Raw genomic sequence first — 19,058 nt, 5'->3', positions numbered from 1 at the left:
GATGCCTCCAGTGATATAAAAGAGCAACCTCTGACCGAAAATGTTCCCCACACACTTTGACATCCTGTAAGCTTCAACACAACAGCAGCAAAAACATATACAAGCAGCACACAAGCATATACGCGGAAACACTTGTAAACAGACAGAAGTAAACCACACCATGGACACACACTCACCGTCAGAACGGACAAACAGCCACGAGAATCAAACCCTGATGTGCATCCGTGTGTATGTGCGTGTGTGTGTGTGTGCATGCAGATTCCAGTTTCTTCTGCGATATCACAAGAAGTGAAAGAGAGAAAAGGATTGAGAGACAGAGTGAAATCTAGTGGTCGGATGGGCAACACCCTCTTCACATAAACATATCATGAGTGGAAGGAAAGAGAGAGAGCCTGTGTGTGTGTGTGTGTGTGTGTGTGTGTGTGTGTGTGTGTGTGTGTGTGTGTGTGAGAGAGAGAGAGAGAGAGAGAGAGTTTTTCACAAACACACCATTAAGCGCTGATCACTCACCCCAGCCTCACTCAAGACATCATGCCACTTGGTTGGACTTCCATGTCCGACTGAATCCACAATCATTAACGTCCACTACACACACACACACACACAGAGAGAGAGAGTCCTATCTGCTCTGTTTGTGCTGCTCAAAATGGCCCGAAAACAGATCATCTAGAATGGTAAATGGCAAACTTATTTAAATGCAACTAAATTCTACAACTAGAAAGTAAAGCATTTGAGTCAATTAGACCAGTGTCAGTCTGAATTATTGATTCTGACTGGCTGGCAGGTATGCATTAAAACTATGTAATGCACAGGTAGTTCCAAGTCAGTTTAATCACCATTGTGTATTAATGCGCACACAAACACACACATCGCTCGCACACAGAGATCGCAGATCACGCTGCGCACACACAGAAACATTAAGGAGCACAGAAACTTGCTGTCAATGCTGCCCCAGGACTTTTGTTAATAAAATAGCTTCAACAATGCATTGCTACATTGTATTTCTCAGCAACGAGGAGGTTTTTGAAGTAACTAAACTCATGGCTTCATTGTTTGTAGAGAAAAACGCACAGTAACTAACTAACTAACTAACTATTTATTTATTTATTTGATTTATTTATATATTGTTTATTTGTTTGTAATTGGCTTCAATTGTATTTGCTTCAAATTGAGTTTCTGTAACTCAGTGTAGTTTGTTGGGTAAACATAATTTCATTATAAACTGTCATAACTCTAAAATACAATGCAAATTGTTGTTTAAATTATAATTTTTTTATTGTTGTTGAGCCCAGACATTTGTTTTTAGATTTCCGACTGATCATAAGCACAGGGGGCACACATGCGGATGCACATGTTCGATTCCTCCATTCAAATGGACTTATTAGTGGAATCTTTCATCTTTCATCATGAGAGCTGTAACATAAGCACATTCTTTGAAATTAAACGTTCTTTGATCCATGGTAAATAAATGAAATTAAATGTAAGAAATTAAAATGAAATCTGTTTAAGTACAAATTAATTCCAAATTAAGTGCAATGTTCTATATGTGACATTTAAAACTGATTACCATGCACTGTTTTTAGAAATAACAATATGGGTCATGACAATTATGCTTTGGTCATGTTTTGGGTATGACAATAATTCATACAGAAAAATAAATAAATATATATATGTATGTATGTATATGCTGTCAAATGATTAATCGCATACAAAATAAAAGTTTTTGTTTGCATAATATATGTGTGTGTTCTGTGTATATTTATTATGTATACATAAATGCACATACATACAGTATATATTTCGAAAATATTTACATGTATTTACATGTCTGTATTTATATTCATATAATTTATATTATAATTTAATATATAAACATAACCTATTTTTATATTTTATACCAGCAGAATCAACTTTAAACACTTATTGTCTTATTAATAATGCATCACTGTACAAAGGTCTACTTTTATTTGTGTACACTCACAATGAAAATAAAACATTGTGCTTTTGTAAAATGAAGAAAACAAATAGGATGTTGCTTATTGCCATTTGAGTTTTGCCTTTCCTTTCTGTGAACAAATTAAGCGTCACAAAAATGAACTGAAACTCAGCAAATACAGGCTACGTTATGTGTTGCACTGTTTTTTTTCCCCCTTGTTTATCTGTAAACTAAATCAAATTTATTTCAAGAATTTATTCCTTGTATGTATGTATGCACTGCAGATTATATATATATATATATATAATATTATATATTAGGGGTGTCGCGATATACTGGTATTGATGATAACTGTGATATTCAAAGCAACAATTATCGATATCGTGTAAATTTAGTGTGTGACGATATACAGGCATTGGCGATAACTGCAATATTTGAAATTAACAGGACTCTTATGATAACACCAAATGTAAATAGTCCAGCGCCAGTACCTGGTTGACCTCCAGGTGGCAGTATTGAGCCTTATCCCTGACACCTGTCAAACAGGAAGACGCAGCGCACGGAGCTACACCGAGGTTATTATAAGAATATATATATATATATATATATATATATATATATATTTAAATATTAGTGCTGTCAATCGATTAAAAAATGTAATCGCGTCATGGACTGTGATTAATCATGATTAATCGCAAATTTAAAATACTAGGATTTACCTGTAAATGTGTTGAAAAAGAAATGCATGACAAACTAGTTTAAGGAAACAGAGCCTTTCACACTTCAGGCAGGTATGAGACATAATCCTTATTATTCTTTTATCATTATTCTTTTGTTTTTAATCAGCCTTTATACTGGCAATAAAACGTTTACCAAGCCACATCGCTTCAATCCCAGTATACATTTACCCAACTATTATGAAAAGTATTTCTAAATAAACACAACAAAACATTTCTTGTGACCTTACATGAAGTATTATGACAAAATGCATTATGAAGAAGAATTGGACCTGTTCTGCAGCTGATCATGCTTCGTAAGACAATTTATGAGATTAATAGTACACTTTTACTAAGAACTCACTTCAAACCACCATCGAGTGTTTGTAATAACTTCCTTTTGCGATCACATGTGGAATTTGGTCGTTTACTGTTGTTAAAATATGTTAAAATATATTTATAGCCTTTTATATTGCTGCAAAAATTAGCATTTCAGATGTACATATTCATCTCAAGAAAATCGCATACAAACCATATCTATCGTAATCGTGTGTTTATTATCTTATATAATCTATAGTGGCTGTTGTCATGTTTATTTCTGCTGTGTAAAAGCCTTAACATGTATGCTCTGGCTGAAACTCGCGTTGTTTGTGATTTTACAACCGCCTCTCCATTCTTAAGTTGCCAGGTATACATTTCAAGTATAATACACATTAGCAAAAGGATCTATTTTAATTTTTATTTGTCTATATACACTTTGGGCGGCCGCAGTACATTATAAAAGTAGCCCAAAAAATTTTTTTTAATTAGAATTATCGTTTTCTTTACTCATCTTATTTTTGTATTTGCAATCAATACGGCCTGTGCGTAGTAACACTTCATTTCTTTTTTCCAAATCTATTATTAACAGTTACATGATTAAAACTGATCTTGAAAAACTGAGCGACCACATTGCTATATTAAACTCTGTAAAATGGTAAGTTGGTCGAAGTGCCATGCCTCATCTGCAGCCGTTCTAGATGCACATTAAAACTGAATTAGCAGCGCTCTTACTGCATGACTTCAGTGGCGCTGGCGCAACTATACGTTAAAGAGCTTAAAATACGGGAATACAAGTTAACTGTCACAGTGCACACAGCAGGGAGGAACGAGGAACACGAGACGAGGATAAACTTCAAAATAATAGTCTTTAATGAGGACATCAGGGCAAGACAAGGCAAGGCAAGGTTGACACAGACAGGAATAACGAGTAGACCAGACGAAAACTAACTAAACAAGACTTAACTAATAATCACACTTAACAAGGACAGGAACATGACCAAATAAGGAAACAAGAGGTGGGAACACATGACACACACGACAGAGGACTGACATTAACAGGTTAAAGTATCAGTTTAGATGTTAATATGGCAACACTTTCCAATAAGGTTCATTAGTTAACATTAGTTAATTACATTAGTTAACATGAAATAAGAATGAACAATACTTCTGCAGCATTTATTAATCTTAGTTCATGTTAATTTCAGCATTTACTAATGCATTATTAAAATCACAAGTTGTGTTTGTAAACATTAATGCACTGTGTATTTTTATTAATTAACATTAACAAAGATTAATAAATTGTGTAATAAATGTATTGTTCATTGTTCGTTTATATTAGTTAATACATTGACTAATGTTAACAAATGACATCTTATTGTAAAGTGTTACCATTAATATTTATTCATCATACTGTTGAACTTGACAGTATTTTCTCTCGTTATTTCATAGGAGCTTCAAAGAAGACAAAGAAGGCCAGAGTCTTGTACCCTGTGTTTATCAGCATCTTTATGTTCCTTGGGTGAAAAAGAAAAACTCAATAAACAAAGTAAAAAATAATTTGAATGACCCCCCATATATATATCCTATATATACATATCATAAAAATCAGGAAGGCGCCAACACTTTTTCACACCACTGTGTATATATATACACACTGTGTATATATATACACACAGTGGTGTGAAAAGTGTTGGCGCCTTCCTGATTTTTATTTTTTGCATGTTTGTCACACTTTAATGTTTCAGATCATCAAACAAATTTAAATATTAATCAAAGATAACACAAGTAAACACAACATGCAGTTTTTAAATGAAGTTTTTTATTATGAAGGGAAAACAAAATCCAAACCCACATGGTCCTGTGTGAAAAAGTGCTTGCCCCCTAAACCTAATAACTGGTTGGGCCACCCTTAGCAGCAACAACTGCAATCAAGCGTTTGTGACTTGCAATGAGTCTGTTACAGCGCTGTGGAGGAATGTTGGCCCACTCTTCTTTGCAGAATTGTTGTAATTCAGCCACATTGGAGGGTCAATAGGATTCTCAGCATCTCAATAGGATTCAGGTCAGGACTTTGACTAGGCCACTCCAAAGTCTTCATTTTGTTTTTCTTCAGCCATTCAGAGGTGGACTTGCTGGTGTGTTTTGGATCATTGTCCTGCTGCAGAACTCATGTTCCCTTCAGCTTGAGGTCACAAACAGATGGCCGGACATTCTCCTTCAGGATTTTCTGATAGAGTGCAGAATTCATGGTTCCATCAATTATGGCAAGTCATCCAGGTTCTGAAGCTGCAAAGCAGCCTCAGGCCATCACATTAACACCACCATGTTTGACTGCTGGTATGATGTTCTTTTTATGAAATGCTGTGTTGGTTTTACGCCAGATGTAATGGGACACACACCTTCCAAAAAGTTCAACTTTTGTCGCATCAGTCCACAGAATATTTGCCCAAAATTCTTGGGGATAATCAAGATATTTTTTGGCAAATGAGAGACGAGCCTTTGTGTTCTTTTTGGTCAGCAATGGCTTTTGCCTTGGAACTCTCCCATGGATGCTGTTTTTGCCCGGTCTCTTTGTTATTGTTGAATCATGAACACTGACCTTAATTGAGGCAAGTGAGGCCTGCAGTTCTTTAGATGTTGTTCTGGGTTCTTTTATGACCTCCTGGATGAGTCGTCTTTGTGCTCTTGGAGTAATTTTGGTAGGCCGGCCACTCTTGGGAAGGTTCACCACTGTTCCAAGTTTTCTCCATTTGTGGATAATAGCTCTGACCATGGTTTGCTGGAGTCCCAAAGCCTTAGAAATGGCTTTATAACCCTTTCCAGACTGATACATGTAAACTATTTTGTTTCTCATCTGTTTATGAATTTCTTAAGATCGTGGAATGATGTGTTGCTCTTTAAACATGCTTCACTTTGTCAGACAGGTTCTATTTAAGTGATTTCTTGATTCAACAGGTCTGGCAGTAATCAGGCCTGGGTTTGGTTAGTGAAATTTAACTCGGCTTTCTAAAATAATGTGGTTAATCACAGTTTTTTCATGATTTAATAGGAGGGGACAATTAATTTTTCATGTAGGGCCATGTAGGTTTGGACAGCTTTTTTCCCTTAATAAATTAAATAATCATTTAAAACTTCATTTTGTATTTACTTGCATTATCTTTGTGTAATATTAAAATTTGTTTGATGATCTGAATCTTTTAAGTGTGACAAATAAGCAAAAAATTAAAAAATCAGGAAGGGGGCCAACACTTTTTCACACCACTGTATATATATAAAAACATTATAATGTAATATAATATTTAATATTTTCACTTCTTGGTGGAATTTTTTTTAATTTGTACTACTGTCTGTTCAAAATAAAAAATAAAAAACGAAGCATAGTAGATTTGTTGTTCTTTTTTCCTGTTGTACCAAAATTGTATCAAACCGTGACCCCCCGAACCAAGGTACATACCGAACCATGACATCTGTATACCGTTCCACCCCTAATATATATATACATACTATATATATATATATATATATATACTATACTGTATATACTATATATTCATTCAAGAATTAATTCAAATTTCAGAAATGTAGTTTTAATTTAAGAGTTTCAATTTAGTTCTGGATGGTGCACAACCCTTTTGTCTAAGGCATTGGTGCATTTGTGTTTATGTATTTATGTATGTGTTTGTTTATTTCTTTTTTTCTTCCTATTAGGTCTAATGTTAGTAAGGTTTTCCTGTGCCAAAATACTTGGCATTTTTCCTTTTTTATTTTATTATTATTAGGATGGATTTATTTTATTTTATTTTATTTTATTTATTGGTGTCTTTATGAAATACCCCAACATTAAACAAGCAGCTCTTACAGCTCAGTTGTCAATGTGTCTCAGTGTATCCTATTGAAATGTACACATCATGCCATATTTGGCATCACTGACATTGATTGAGTATGTCTTATCACTGACATGAAACCTGGCATGACACGTCTTGACACGGCATATTTGAATGTACGCAAACAATGACGGAAGTCTTTCAGGAACTTATATATGGGTGTATTACTCACACAAAAGCTACCGAATGGCTTCAAATATAGCACACCAGTCAAATTGTCCTGTCTTTGTATGAACACTAATTTCTCCTTTTGTGTTTCACAGAGTATCAAAACAGCTTTGGGTTGGCATGAAGGTGCATAAATGATGACAAATTTTGTGAGTAAACTATTTTAACTATTGAACTGTAATATAGTTTTTCAGATATTTTAATTTCAGCTTTTTTTTCTTCTTCTTTTTTTAACAAAACCTCTCAAATACCACAATAACTACATGAGGAAGTGTTCAAGAACAACAAGTTGAGAAATCTCTTCAAGTGTGTGCACATTATAAACTTTCTGAAAGGACATTTCCTCTGCAGACTGACATTCACGTCTGTCTCGTACTGTTACGGTTAACCTCACCTCCGCAAGCATTGTGGGAAATGTCAGTCACATAAATCTCATAAAGCAATCTATCATCACACAAGTCACCTCTCTCTGTGTATGTTTTGCTCTATGTGAAAACAAGGGCAAGAAACTTTATTTAACAATTTACCACTTGCTTATCTCAGCAAGCACCATTTAGAACCAATAAAACGAACGTACACGCACTCAAATAGACATAAAATATGAGCATGTTAAACATTTCGTATATGTTCATTACTCATCATAAAATTCAGAAAATATTGCTTCCTAAAAAAGGAAATAAATCCAAAACAATATCTGAAAAAATAAAATAAAAACAACTTAAAATAATATAAATATTTATTGGAAAATATAAATGTAATCTTAATGAAATCTGCTGTGATATTAAATGAAACTGCAACATAAATGTCAGCTACACAATAAACCTGATAAAACAGCATGGTAAGCCGTGCAGCTTCAGAAACATCTATTCCTGTTTTCTGGACACACACACATACGCGTGCACGCACAAACTGTGTCAAATTAGGTGTAAAAGCTCAGTTCTGGTCCCATTAAAGCAGGTGTACCTTGAATACAGGCATCTGGCCGCTGTGAACGCGTCTCTTTCACATGTGCTGATCCTGAATCCTGTCCAGTAGACGTCTCCTTCTGTACTTCTGCCTAGAAATGTACTGTAAGTTCCCTTTTTTGCGTCTGTTTTGTTCTATTTCAGTCTACCTGTTCTTTTGCTCTCTCTGTGTGGATTTGTCTCACTCTGTCCACGGTTTCATTGCGAGTTCCACAACATTTGCTGCAGACTCGGTGTGTGTGTGTGTGTGTGTGTGTTAGCAACTGCTCTGAGGCGCGACTGTGCTGCTGAATAAAATGACTGTAGAGAGGGAGAGAGAGAGAGTGAGAGAGCGAGAGAGGGAGAAAGAAAAGAGAGGAGGACTGCCCATGTCCTGTCTCTCTCTTTCGTTCTCTCTCGTTCTCTCTCTCCAGAGACAGACTGCTGTCCCGCTCTGCTTGCTGTTATTTTTAGAAGCGGCCGAGCCATGAATCAAAGGCTCGCAAAAGAAACAGGCACATGTCATACATACGCCAGCAGATCAGGGGATCTCTATCTCACACACACAAACACACAATCCCCGCTCAGCCATTTGTGCAAATTTCGTCAGCCCTGGTGCAGAAAAACTGCAAGATGCTTGATTTTTGTGAGATCATTACTGAGGAGGGTTGTGCATTGTGTTCTCATAATGCATTGCAGTGAAACCTCAATGTACTGTATCTGCTATAATCATTTCGTTTCAGCAATAATGGCCACAGATAAAGCCACATGATCTATAGATACACGATATGTCCAAGTACAAAGACTCTTAGTCAAGGTCATGTGAAACCTTCAGTCCTTCAGCTCTCCAAGAATCGGTTAAATCAGAGATGTCACATTCATCACATACACAGAGTTGAAACCAGCCTGAAATAGCAATTGCAATTCCAATGGATGATGCACAACGTCTATTTTTAATAAAGTGAGTTCATATTGTCTAAATTGCAGTACAGGAATTAAATTGCATTAGCCTGTGTGATATATATATATACACATTAAATCACAGTTGCACATCAATGTCATTAAAGTGTCATAGACCCTTTACTAAAATCAGTTCATCAGAAGGCAATAAATGAGATCTGTCTCAGGACCCATTTAATTACCATAAAACATATCTGCCATGCAGGACTGACATAACATTAAAGTAATGAATAGCCTAGTTAAAGGCTGTTCTCTCTTTAAAGACAACCAAACAAGATCCATCAAAAGCTGAGTATTCCTGTTCAAAGCTTGACAAGAGAATTGATGAAGTGAAATTAAATATGATAAAACTCGATGTGCAGTATGTGTGGCCATTTGTAAAGACTGAGAGATAATTCATATTTATAAGGCAGACATCAAGATACATCTTAAAGACATAGTTCACCCAAAAATGAAAATTCTGTTATCATGTACCCATACGTTCAATAATCTTCAAAATACATAAAATAATATCAATATTAACGCTAGAACCGCCAGAGGTCGCTGTACAGGTGCATCTCAATAAATTAGAATGTTGTGGAAAAGTTAATTTTTTTCAGTAATTCAACTCAAATTGTAAAACTCGTGTATTAAATAAATTCAATGCACACAGACTGAAGTAGTTTAAGTCTTTGGTTCTTTTAATTGTGATGATTTTGGCTCACATTTAACAAAAACCCAATCTCAACAAATTAGAATTATTCATAATAAATGAATAAAAAAAAAAAAAACATTTTTAGTGAATTGATGGTCTTCTGGAAAATATGTTCATTTACTGTATATGTACTCAATATTTGGTAGTGGCTCCTTTTGCTTTAATTACTGCCTCAATGCACCGTGGCATGGAGGTGATCAGTTTGTGGCACTGCTGAGGTGGTATGGAAGCCCAGGTTGCTTTGATAGCAGCCTTCAGGTCATCTGAATTATTGGGTCTGGTGTCTCTCATCTTCCTCTTGACAATACCCCATAGATTCTCTATGGGGTTCAGGTCAGGCGAGTTTGCTGGCCAATCAAGCACAGTAACACTATAGTCATTGAACCAGCTTTTGGTACCTTTGGCAGTGTGGGCAGGTGCCAAGTCCTGCTGGAAAATGAAATCAGCATCTCCATAAAGCATGTCAGCAGAAGGAAGCATGAAGTGCTCTAAAATTTCCTGGTAGATGGCTGTGTTGACTGTGGACTTCAGAAAACACAGTGGACCAACACCAGCAGATGACATGGCAGCCCAAATCATCACGGACTGTGGAAACTTCACACTGGACTTCAAGCAACATGGATTCTGTGCCTCTCCACTCTTCCTCCAGACTCTGGGACCTTAATTTCCAAATGAAATGCAAAATTTACTTTCATCTGAAAAGAGGACTTTGGACCACTGAGCAACAGTCCAGTTCTTTTTCTCCACAGCCCAGTTAAGACGCTTCTGACGTTGTCTCTGGTTCAGAAGTGGCTTGGTAGCCCTTTTCCTGAAGATGTCTGAGCGTGGTGACTCTTGATGCACTGACTCCAGCTTCAGTTCACTCCTTGTGAAGCTTTCACAAGTGTTTGAATCAGCTTTGCTTGACGGTATTCTCAAGCTTGCACTCATCCCTGTTGCTTGTGCACCTTTTCCTACCCAAATTCTTCCTTCCAGTCAACTTTGTATTTAATATGCTTTGATACAGCGCTCTGTAAACAGCCACACCTTTCAGTAATGACCCTCTGTGACTTACCCTCTTTGTGGAGGGTGTCAATGATCGTCTTCTGGATCATTGCCAAGTCAGCAGTCTTCCCCATTATTGTGGTTTCAAAGAACAAGAGATACCTGGAATTTATACTGTAGGGATGGTCATTAATTGAAACTCAAATATAAATATTCTAATATTTTGAGATACTGATTTTTGACTTTCATGAGCTGTAAGCTCTAATCATCAAAATTAAAACAAAAAAACTTTTGAAATGTTTTACTTTACATGCAATGAATCTAAAATGTATGAAAGTTTCACTTTTTGAAATAACTTACAAGAAAAAATGAACTTTTTCATGACATTCTAATTTATTGAGATTCCTGTATACCTAAAAGCACCAGCGGGTAAATTTTACCCATACACATGGCAACTGTTTTTATATGGCTAAAGAACATATTATTTCACTGTATTATGTGACTGTCTTCACAAAGAAGTGTCTAGAGTCATGAAATTATTATGTCTAGTCGTCAACTATATTTTTACCCTGTTGTTTTATGTTCAAGACTTTTTAATGCAGCCTACACTAATCTATAATGGCAAGCTAAAAAAAAAAAGCCTGCACTGACATCGAAAATTAGAAGGTAGTAAATATTTGGGTGGTGTAATATTACAATACAATGTCATTAATCACTATATTAGGATAACCCGTGTTATTTGAATTACTAAAATTGCCAATAGACAATGAGCAATAGTAATTCACCACACTGCATAAGATGATGCTATGACAAATTCAAGTGCACAGCTTCACCTAGGCCCAATTATTAATTTATTTAGTTATATAATTTAACATTTGAATAAGAGAACAACACCAGTAAACTTCGGGTTATCAACAAAACAAAAAAAGTTAGCGAACAATAAACGATATGGCAAGACAAAAATTAAATAATAAAACCAAAGTTTGACCAATTATGAGTAACCTTAGGCTAAAACATCTAAATATGATGTCTGGATCACTGTCAGATGAGCCTTCAGATGCTGAGCCGACCCAGGACACATAACTTACCATCAGACTCTCCATCACTCATCGCATTTAGTGTTTCTAATACCTACCCTTCCATAAATCGCCTTCTTTTAGTCATTTTGACATTATTTACGAAACTGATAACCACTAAATCAGTGAGTGAAAGGCGTTGCCTAGAAATGTACAATGTACAAAGCGGCAAGAAAATGACAGCGCGAAAATACATCCGTTATATAGCGGGTAAATTTGACCCTTATGAAATGCTCCATTTTTTTTTTTTTTTTTCAAGTTTTTTGAATAATTTTGAACAACATTGGATTGTAAATTACATAATTTTACTAAAAGTCAGTGACTGGGAGACTTGAATGTTTTGTTGAAAATCTGTTATGTACATTTGAAAAACAGCCACGGGTAAAATTTACCCCGTGGCGGTTCTAGTGTTAAATATATTTTAAAGAAACCTGAGAGATTTCTCTCCATCCATCAAAAGTCCATTCCAAAAGTAAAAGTAATCTATATAAATCAAGCAGCTTAATCCAAGTCTTCTGAAGAGACACAAATGCACGATGATGAACAGATTTAATTTAAGTTTTCATTTACATATAACATTGATTAACACACTGTCCCTAAGTATCTCTTTAATGACAGAAATACAGATTTACTTCGCAGCCATCTGTCTCTAGCTTCTATTCACTCATTACGCTCTCCTAAAGAACAAAATGAGAAATGGTCAGCAAAACTGTGTATGTGTTTAAAAGCAGGGTAGGAGATTTGGTTAAAAAATATGCTTTGTTATGCTGGTTGAAAGTCTCCTCACATCCTGGTAGCAATCGCTAAGTTAAGTGGTATAAATTTATTTATATGTATTTATATCATCTGTGGAAGGAGTATAGGACCATAACATGTTTGTCCAATCAAAATGTTCGGTCCGAACATTACCATAGGCTGTCCTGCCTGCCTGTCAAAATATGTATTTGCATACCTCTGCGCATTGTTTGCACAGACATGATACATCATCAGAGCATTCCAGTGAGAATGAAAGATGCTGTTATTGTAATAGTATGCGCTTTGTACTGTAATATTTTCTCACCAGTGAACAGTGTTGGGCAGTAACGCATTACTTAATAACACGTTACTGTAATTTGATTACTTTTTTAGTAACAGAGTAATTTAACGCGTTATAACGCGTTTAACGCGACAGAATTCATGTGTTTTATAATCTAGATTGTAAAATGGGTGTAGCATTATATAAAATAGAAATATCTAAACATAAAATGTCTAAAACAAATAAATTGTTATTTATCTATTGCACAAAAGCAACAACTAATATAAAATAAAAAACTATCAACAGGTGCAAGCGTAGGCAGAGTTTCTATTTAGGCTGTAACACGTGTTTGCTGCGTTGAGCAATATTGATTTCTAGAATGCAATGGCCAGTCAGGAGTACAGTACTTAATTGTGCGTGCTCACGAATCCTCTCATTGTGTAAATGAAAGTTTCATTATGCTTACATTCATTGTGTTATAACAGAGCTTTATGAGATTGCGATGAACTGAAATGTCATCTTTTTAGAGATTATAAAAGCAGCGCTATTTGCTGGCATTCTGCCATGACAATCCATGTATGCAGCAGCCTATGCTTGCTTTAGTTAAAAATAACAGTGTTCTGTGAATGTTGATGCTTTAATAACAAATATATTATCTGGAGCGTTTATGCTGGGATTTCATGTCAATTTCATGGATGTAGAAAAAAGAAAAAAGTAATTTAACTAATTACTTTTGAAATAAAGTAATCAGAAGAGTAACGTGATTACTTTTAAAAGGAGTAATCAGTAATTTAATTACATTTTCAGAGTAACTTGCCCAACACTGCCAGTGAATGAGACATGAGGTAATCTGACAGCGTTGCATTCAATCCTCCACCAACGCCATCTCTCATTTAGGTTAGTCTCTGGTCTGCCTGTGCATGTTCATGTGTTTTGGAGGAGGTGTGGCTTTGCAGAGTGATTATGCAGGGAGGTTGAGGATCTTGCTTCCAATGCTAGCTTGCTAACACTAGCCTTACCTTTAACTAAATGTGTCTGAACATTTTGCAGGAATTCCCACAAAGACTACCTGGACACTGTTTTAAACCCAGTGTGCTGCCAGCCTCATCTCACCAGTATTTGTAGGTATTTGCATGTAATTTTAGCACCAGAGCTGTGAATCAACATCAACAGTGCCCTCCCTGCTCTGCACATTTCATAGGTATATCTTATCACGACCAATGTTTGTTTTATTCAACCGTAAATCATAAGTGCCCTGCGAAGTGGACATCACCTGGGCCCGTATGTATAAAACTTCTCAGAAATGCTGTTAAGAATAGTCTTAAGCTTTGACTTTTGACTTTTCTAAGAGTAGGAGATTTTTTTAAAGAAGCTAAAAGCAACTTTCAGTAAAGTCTAAGACTGATTCTTAAGCGTTGACTGAGGTGACCTAAGTGAGGTGTTGTGAACTAAGGACTACAATGATGTCAACTCAAAATGGCTGACCTCAACCTCTGAATCAGCCAATAGTGAGCCTGCTCCTGTAAAGTCACAGCAGCACAACACCAATCATTTAATGGAACTACAATAAAATCATTTAATTAAGACACTGAAATATTTTAATACTTAAATGTATTTTTTTTTTTAAATGCTTTGCATTGTGCAAAATTATCACAGATTATTATTGATGCTTTGTTTTCTATTGGTCTCCTCATTTACAGTTGGAGCAATGATGTGAACATAAGTTCCATCAATGGCTCCAACAACTCCAGGAAAGCCCACAATCCTCATAAAAGTGGCTTGTTTTTGCAATATGGTTTGGCAGTCAGTTGGAAAGTCAATAAACTGCCATATAGTAGTGGCCAGTGGCAGACTGGCCATCTGGAGTACCGGGAGTTCTCCCGGTGGGCCGCTGTACAATGTGGGCCGGCCTATAGCGTAAATATAAGGAATGGATTATAGTAAATTGACATAGCCTATATCCGTCCATCGGCCCAGACAAATGACCTGCGCTGCCCACTTGAGTCAGCTGCAGTGGCTCAAAAGCGCTCGTCAATGTCAAAACGTTTTAGCCAATCAAATCGAAAGAAGGCGAGATTTAATGTTCACAAAGCTGAGCTGAGCTGCGCAGCTGCGGCATTTGAATGCAACCTGAGATAAGATATAGGCTAAAAAGCAAAATATGATGAGACAATTTAGCAATATTTGCCTGCTGTTTTCAAAAAATGTTAAACGACAGACATTCATTTTCAGGGATGCAAACTACTACTGGCCTTTTCGAATTTCTCAGATTTTAATGGCATTTATATTATTGGCCACAGTGTAGCCTACATGGAAACATTAACGTAGCCATTTTCAGCAGACATAAGATAACAGTTAATGTTTGTATATCGTTATATTTCTTCTGTAATTTCACGTGTCTAAAACTGTGAAAATGTAGGCCTAAAGCTCAAACTTACTGTAGAACATTGTAAATCTGAAGACTTTCGCTTTCAAGTGCCGCGATTAGGAAAGTTAATAAGATATTTTAATGTAGCCTACATGTTTTAATGGTTTAAGGTTTTTATTTATTTTATTTTTATTTTTTTGTGACCAAAGCTGAATTTTCAGTATCATTAGGCCTACTCCAGTCTTCAGTGTCACATGATTCTTCAGAAATCATTCTAATATGCTGATTTGCTGCTTAATTATTTTCAATTATTATTTGTGCTCTTTATGGTTCTTAATATTAACAATACTGAAAGCTGTTTTTGTCTCAATATTTTTGTGGACACTGTGACACTTTTTCAGAATTATTTGTTGAATACAAAGTTAAAGAACAGCATTTTTATATATATAAATGATTTGTAATGAGTATATCTTTACTGTCAATTAAATAAATTGGTCCCACTTTATATTTCTGTATTGTGTAATATTTGTATGTTAGTAAGTGGTGTTAAAAATAGCTCTAATAAGCTGGTGGGTTTATGATGTAGTGGGCCGCTCTGTGCCAAAAAATCCAGGGCCACTTTTTAGCCCCAGTCCGCCCCTGGTAGTGGCCAAGGTGATGTGCGGCTTAGGAAACTTGACATCTTCACCCTCAATTTAAAAAATAAATAAATAAAAATGTGCAAGATTTTGTAAGCATACTGTATAGTTGCTTAGAGTTTTATTTGTGATAATAATGCAATGAAACGCCAAATTGTGCGGTCATAATTTTTGGCCATGCTGTCATACAAAGAAATCATGAACACATGCGAAATAACTTATGTTGTAGTCAGTGTCCCAATATTGCCAATTTAGTGATTTGTCACTAGATTTAGTGACTTCCTCATCCCTTTAGAGACTTTTTTTCAAAAGCCTAGCAACAAAATCAATTTCTTGGACAAACCTTATCTACATTCCAAAACTCTCCCATGATGTCATAAAGGCCAGTTCACTAATCTAAATAAATATAGATCAGTGAACTCACCTTTATGAAGTCATCTAGCAACATTAAGTGACCAGTTTTAGCTACTTTCAATTAAAAGCAGTTGGCAACACGAGTCAGTGTTTTTTTTTTTTTTTTGTCCTTTGTATTTTAATGGTTTAAGTGAAATGTGGGGTCATAAAAAAAAAAAAAAAAAAACTTCCACACATCACTTTTGACCACCGTTGTGTTTGGTGGGGTTAGTGCCACAATATGTAAGACCCTGCTTACAGTGTCATCACCGGTGCATTGCTGCATTTTTCCAATTTTCCGGCCAAAATAATTTAATTACTACTTTCATTTCTGCAGTTAGAGCATTGCCTTTTTGAGTGGAAGAGGTTATTAAATTTCTTATATCTTGTATTTCTTGTATTATTTTATCAACTCCATATTATCATATAAGTCCAATATGTCATATTTTCACTGGAAAGGGTTGTCTCCTCCTCTTTGCTGCCATCTTGTTACTCCTAACTAGGTTAGGAGACCTCTTCAGATCTTTTAAATAATTTAGGAGCTGAGACCTAGTCTTAACACTTAGGAAACTTTATGAATCACTCTTATTCTTAAGTCAAGGAATCAATTTTTCTCTGAGAGGCTTTATGCATACGGCCCCAGATATTCTGCCATGATTCCAGTTCAAAGCGAGCATATATGTTCCATACAAAGGGCATTAAAGTGTGCGAGACGTGAATTTAAATTGTATTTATTTACAGAGGTATATTATGTCACACTTCTCTAGTAAGATTCGTCTGTGTGTGAAGACGCTGCGCAGCACAAATCCGTGAGTGAATGTTCCAAAGTGAAATAAACTTCAACGGATTTTCCCTGCTCAGGGAGTAGGGAGTAATGAACACTGTGTAGGGAGCATGTCAATCGGAACACAGTTCATGCACGTAGCTTTCTTCTAACGAGCTGGTTATCTGATTCAGGTGTGTTAACTAAGCGAGACATGCAAAATATGCGGGGGGTCCAAGGACTGTAATTGGGAACTGCTGGGCTTTATAGCACAGTTAGTAAAAGTACTACAATACCAGGAAGGAAGATCGGGTTGTTGATGATTTGTCTGCCATTCTCACTCTGTCTGCACAGCGTGCGCGAACGCGCTGATGACGTATCCTGTCTACGCAAACAGAGTGCGCAGAGGTATGCAAATACATACGTTGACAGGCAGGTAGGAAAGACAATTAAAAAGCTCAGACCGAGCGTTTTGATTGAACGAACATTTCTTGGTCCTACCCCTTCCACAGAATATATTAATACAGATAAATGCATTTAGACCGCTTAACTTAATGATTGCTATCGGGATGTGAAGAGACTTTCAACCAGCATAACAAAAAATGTTTCTGAAGACAATCACCTGTTGCACCTTTAAAGCTGCAGTCCGTAAGTTTTGCCTCTTTGTTGCCATCTCTGTTTGAAACCTGCCATTGCAGTTACTTGCAGAATTATTTTCACTGCATGGGTTGTGCTCCAGTGCGGATGAATCTAATGTTTTGAGGTGAATGTGTGGCTGTAAATCACCGCACCGGTGTGGATGCTGTACTTAGGAATCACAAATTCTCACCTACGTCTTGGAATATATGACCCAAATAAGAATTTTCACCATATATTATCATCAGAACAAGTAAGTAACAAGTCTGCCACATTTGTTCTGACCAACTGAGGGAAAAAGCATTACAATAAATCGCGCTACCAATGTTGATTAAATCTAACGATCAATTAGCTCATATCACATCAAACCATATAAATTATTATTATTGTTATAATTTGTTCTCAGATTGTTAATGTTAACAACATCAGCATTGCATGACTATGTGTATGTAGTGTGTATTAGCGAGTATATTTCAATTTCTGTACAGTCTAATCTCTAATTGTCATTCCATTTGAATTTCATATTAAGAAATTATTTTTACCCTAAAAGCAAATTATTCTTCCTTCAAACTGGTTCACTTTAAAATACAAATCCTGTGTAATCCCAGACTATCTGTAATCAGATGCACATTTAAAACTGGAATAATTTAATTTCAGTCACATGTGTTTTTAATGTGATGTGATTACAATCCGCCATCAAAATGATAAATGTAATTATTCCAGCTGCTGTGCGAAAAGGCTAACGATCCACCACCTGCAGCATCCGCACATGCGATAGCCTATTAGCTGGGACAACTTCTTTGTTTATTGACGTGACGTAATGACACAGCAGCATGTTCGAATTTCCCACGAAAACCTACCTGTACCACTCAAATGGTAAGTACTACAATAAAAAGTAAGAAGTAAGGCGATAGTTTTGAACACTTTTAAAACTTTAAAACACTTTTTGCAAAACACAATTCTTTAAGTAACACACAACAATCTAACATGAATTGATTTTATGGCAAAGGTGTTTGCAAATGTTTGTTTTTGAGATGTGTTTGTGATATTTTGAATCATTTTGCAAGAGATGTGAGGCATTTTGCATTTTGTGAATGCAATTCTTGGATTTGTGTGTAAAGTTTTGAAAAAGAGAGGCAAAGTTTTGAAAATGTGTGTAAGCAGTTGAAAAAAAAAACTGTAAATGTATTTATTTAACATTTAACAGGCAAACAGAAACTATGCTTATTTTTGATTAACAACTACAGAACCTGACCAATCATGTAACAACTTTAAATAAATTAATGTATATTAAATGTCACCTAAACCCATTATATTATGTTCTCTTCACGATTTACAGTCAAATTATTGTTTGGTGCTAGTGTTTTTAACAAGTTCAAGTGTTTTTTTTAGCATTAAACACTGAAATGAATGCACCATAAGGTTAAGCGCCATTCAGAAATTAAATGAGAATGCCTTTTAAATTGTAATTAAATTGTGTAATCATGTACTTCTACTTCATGTACATGTGTTCTTCATTCATTGTCATCGTAATTAACCAAATTATTATCGTTTAATTAGCT

General features: G+C 35.7%; 1 protein-coding gene across 11 annotated transcripts in view; it reads right to left on the bottom strand.

The window, feature by feature from the left end:
- rgs3a (regulator of G protein signaling 3a) overlaps positions 1 to 19,058 on the bottom strand; it is a 220,927-nt gene that overhangs the window by 79,191 nt on the left and 122,678 nt on the right. Inside the window, exon 1 of one of the 11 annotated variants that reach the window (XM_058774673.1) lies at positions 7,989 to 8,506. The exons of 8 other annotated variants lie outside the window; for them this stretch is intronic. In XM_058774673.1, the coding sequence (XP_058630656.1) occupies positions 7,989 to 8,003 (15 nt within the window). In that variant the 5' untranslated portion in view covers positions 8,004 to 8,506. Of the gene's footprint in view, positions 1 to 176; positions 288 to 510; positions 592 to 7,988; positions 8,507 to 19,058 lie in introns of those variants that run through there. 2 more of the 11 variants (XM_058774672.1, XM_058774671.1) reach the window with 2 other exon arrangements.

The sequence above is a fragment of the Onychostoma macrolepis genome, chromosome 05, assembly GCF_012432095.1.
Source record: "Onychostoma macrolepis isolate SWU-2019 chromosome 05, ASM1243209v1, whole genome shotgun sequence".
Taxonomy (NCBI): Eukaryota; Metazoa; Chordata; class Actinopteri; order Cypriniformes; family Cyprinidae; genus Onychostoma; species Onychostoma macrolepis.
The sequence above is the reverse complement of the archived record's forward strand: the minus strand, read 5'-3'. Positions and strand labels throughout refer to the sequence as shown.